The 4,010-nt window shown below is 44.3% G+C and overlaps 1 protein-coding gene across 1 annotated transcript; it reads left to right on the top strand.

Annotated features, from left to right (window-relative positions):
* The first annotated feature begins 974 nt into the window (after positions 1 to 974).
* Positions 975 to 4,010, top strand: LOC124707020 (multiple organellar RNA editing factor 8, chloroplastic/mitochondrial-like). The gene is made up of 4 exons (XM_047238714.1): positions 975 to 1,357; positions 2,097 to 2,194; positions 2,296 to 2,361; positions 2,962 to 4,010. The coding sequence occupies exons 1-4, from the start codon at positions 990 to 992 to the stop codon at positions 3,672 to 3,674; spliced, it is 1,245 nt and encodes a 414-aa protein (XP_047094670.1). The 5' UTR covers positions 975 to 989; the 3' UTR covers positions 3,675 to 4,010.

Genomic DNA, 4,010 nt, shown 5'->3' with positions numbered 1-4,010 from the left:
TCTTCCTAAGAGCAACTTCAATAGCCGCGCTATATTGCGCTGGTGCCGTAAAAAATATCATTTACTTCTAAAGATCTGGTTGGCTGGGTTGTACATCCACTTCCCTAACCAAGTGAGTTAGGCTCACTTCTTAATTAAAACCTATTCGAAAACATTAAGATTTTGTATTTGTGTACTCTTAATCTCTTTTATGAATTATGTTACACGGCACGATCAATTTTCGACCAAGCTTTAGGTCACACCTATGTATTTCATCCAAAATATTTAGCCATGAGAGGGCCGTTTAGCGCAAAATACGATCAATGATGTCACAAGGATGAAGAAGACATTGACAATTTTCCAATCAACCCGTGGCAGCGCACATGCATATTTACTAGTACATAACTTAAGATGACAAAGTCTAGTCGGTTTTTTTTCTTTATGTTCGATCATTTAGAATTGTCTTAATGATTATGTGTTCGATGATAGCAGAGTTTCAACTTCTTGCGGGCTACACACATCGCTACACATTAAATTTGTTGGTGGTGTTTGCTGCAGTGTGTCGAGAAGGTAACATGGGTATGGTCAACCAATATGGATGCCGGTCAAACAATATAATGAGTGGATGATAGATAATATCTTCTTCCTATATGGGTTAAAGTTTCACAATAAAAAAATTCAAATGCATAACATAGATGCATGAGCTGCAAGCTCACCATTGTTTCAAAAAAAAAACACACAAATACAAAAAGAGAAAATAAAAAAAGACCAGTTTTTTAGTGCATGAAAGAAAAGCAGATCAACTGGTTCACCATCAGATAAGCAAAAGCCCATTTTGAGGCTCAGGCCCATAGCAAGGCCCGTGTCCACGTTCTCCAGATTATTCGGCTCCCGAGACCAGAACCATTCCTCCTCTATAACGCATCTGGCTGCTGCGGCTTAAACCCTTATCTCCTCTCTCCTCCGCCTCGACCTCATCCCATCTCTGCTTCTAGGGTTTTTACGCCCCCATGGCGATGGCGGCGCGCGCCGTCCTCCTCTCCCGTCTATCGCCGCTCCAGGCCGCGGCCTCCCGCCTCCTCCTGCGCCCCCTCGCCGCCGCCGCGACCCTCCTCCCGGCGCCGGCCTCGCCCGTCCCGGCGGCGGCGCGCGGATCTGTGCGCTGCTTCGCGACGCAGCCGGCCTCCTCGTCGCTGCGAGACAACTCGCCCAACTGGAGCAACCGCCCGCCCAAGGAGACGATCCTCCTCGACGGATGCGACTTCGAGCACTGGCTCGTCGTCATGGAGCCGCCCCCAGGCGACGCCTCCAACCCCGAGATGATGCGCGACGAGATCATCGACGGCTTCATCAAGACCCTCGCCCAGGTCGTCGGAAGGTATAGCCGCAACCATTTCTCTCGTGTTCATCATGTTTGCCGTGTTAAAGGCGTGATGGAGCATATGGATGTGCATGTGATGCTCATCATGCGCATGTTGTCTAGATCCGGGTTCATTTTGGCTGGTGGTGCTCTGATGTCTCGCTAATGTTTAGTTTAGGGGAATTTCAGAGTTTCACTGTTTATTTGGATTGGATCTGAATTAAGTCTAGGTGTCAATTATCTGATTATAAATCATTTACCGTGTCCATTTCAGATGCAAGATCAAACTAAAACTTGTAATAAAAATAACCATCTGATGTTCTGTCTGGTGTGACCGTTTGTGTGCTTATGTAAATGTAATGTGTTTTGTTTTCGCCGGGCAGTTTTTATTATTAGCATATGTAATGTTGTGAGTATATCCTGCTACTTCCTTTATTGTTCTAGTGTTATTTGGAAGTTGGAATTAATCTTTCGTGGTGTTGATTTTTTGGTCTTATTTGATGAGGCTATCAATCAATCATCATATTAACCTGATGCAACACCTGTGCTTTGTTATTAGGTTTGATCTTGGTTAGATATTGAGATATGGGTTGCATCACCTTTACTCAAATTTTCATTTGAGTCTTATTATGTGACATAATATGTGTACTCTTAGTTTGCGCATTTTGGTTGCTGGGCATGCGATATTGGTTGCTCCCATTTTGTTTACGTTCTGATTTATCTATCTGGACATAAATAAATTCTTATAATTCTCCAGTGAGCAAGAAGCCAGGATGAAGATATACTCGGTGTCAACTCGTCATTACTTTGCTTTTGGCGCTCTTGTATCTGAAGAGCTCTCCTATAAACTGAAAGGTATTATTGCTTTATGAAGCAGCCTTGAGGATGTTCCAGTGTAGAATTACGCTCGATTAAAAATATTCTTCCTTGAATCTTATGCCTCTTAAAATTGACAGAGTTGCCCAAAGTCCGTTGGGTTCTACCTGATTCTTACCTGGATGTAAGAAACAAGGACTATGGAGGTAATTATGCAATATCATTCTGACCTTCTGATTACTGTTGGGTCATGACCTTGAACTTTTTCTTTTTCTTTTCTTTTCTCTATGCCATTATGTGCCTTGTTGCCTTCTCCACTGGGCTCAAAATAATTACCATGCTACCTCTAAATTGATCAGTTCAGATGTGTGTGTTTTTATTTTTGTGTAACATGTAGTGGTATGCAAGCAGCCTACCTGAACTTATACTGGTCATTGTTCCAAATGATCAAATGATGATTAGATTTGGAGCCGATAATTAACATAGCCCATGTTGTTACAAGATATATCACTGTAATCATGACCTAAACCTCAACCTGATAGCCTTGACATAGTAGATTTCAGTTTATTGCATTATATCTGTAGGTTGTACCACAGTGATGATTCACCAAATATGTAGCATGCACAAGTGCTAAGTAACACAAAATAATGTTTGGCGATGGATCTGTTATTTTCTTATGTGGGCGCCTGTGTTTGAAATAATTTCAATGGGGTGAGTTTGGGCTTTTCTTATCATTGTTGAAAGCATGTGACAGGAATGGGTTATCAAATCTACAAACAATTGATACTTTACATCTTCTATTTCAGGGGAACCTTTTGTTAATGGGGAAGCTGTTCCTTATGATCCTAAATATCATGAGGAGTGGGTCAGGAACAATGCCCGTGCCAATGAAAGATCTCGGCGCAATGATAGGCCCCGCAACTTTGACAGGTCAAGGAACTTTGAGAGGAGAAGGGAGAACATGCAGACCTCCCAGAACAGAGAGGCACCTCCGGGGCAGCAGGGTTTCAACGGCCCTCCACCTGGCCATAACCCAGGCAACATGCCTCCACCTCCACCACCACCTGGTCAGAACCATGGCAACAATCCTCCACCATATACTCAAGGTGGTCCATCAAATTACCAACCCCAAATGCAGAACCCACAGGCAGGGTACACACCGGGCGGTGCACCCCAAATGCCGAACCCACAGGCAGGGTACACACCGGGTGGTGCAGGCCACATGCAGAACCCACAGACAGGGTACACACCAGGCGGCGCACCCCAAATGCCGAACCAGCAGGGGGGTTACATGCCCAGCGGTGCTCCTAACTATCAGCAAGGCGGTCCAGCTGGCTACCAAGGTGGACCTCAGGGAGGTAACCAATTTCACCAAGGAGGCAACATGCCTGGCGGCCCTGGACCAGCACACCCAGGCGGCAATCCTGGATACCAAGGTGGAAACACGCCCCAGCGTGATGGTTATGGCTATCCTGGCGGGTACAACGGCAGTGCACCAGGTAGCTATAATCAACAATAATGTCAAGGATGAGGCAAACCAAAGTACCAATGAGGTTGCACTGAGTCCACAAATGAACTGATTTCCTTGGGAAGTGTTGCCAGTATAATTCCCTGGAAGATGCAATGTGCAGTAGTATAAATCCAACTATCGTTATGGGATATTTTTATTGCTTGTTCTAGTGACCTAAATATTCTGTGATGCTGAAACTTTAATGTGCTATATAGCTGATGAGTTTAGTACGTCCACATTTCATTGTGAACCTAAGTTATTTTCTGTTGAGACCGTTATGGTAAGTTTAATAGATCCATGAATTGTGGTACCTATTTCCTGTTCTGTAATCATGTGGACCAGTTA

The sequence above is a fragment of the Lolium rigidum genome, chromosome 1, assembly GCF_022539505.1.
Source record: "Lolium rigidum isolate FL_2022 chromosome 1, APGP_CSIRO_Lrig_0.1, whole genome shotgun sequence".
Taxonomy (NCBI): Eukaryota; Viridiplantae; Streptophyta; class Magnoliopsida; order Poales; family Poaceae; genus Lolium; species Lolium rigidum.
This window is presented reverse-complemented; position numbering and strand designations above follow the sequence as displayed.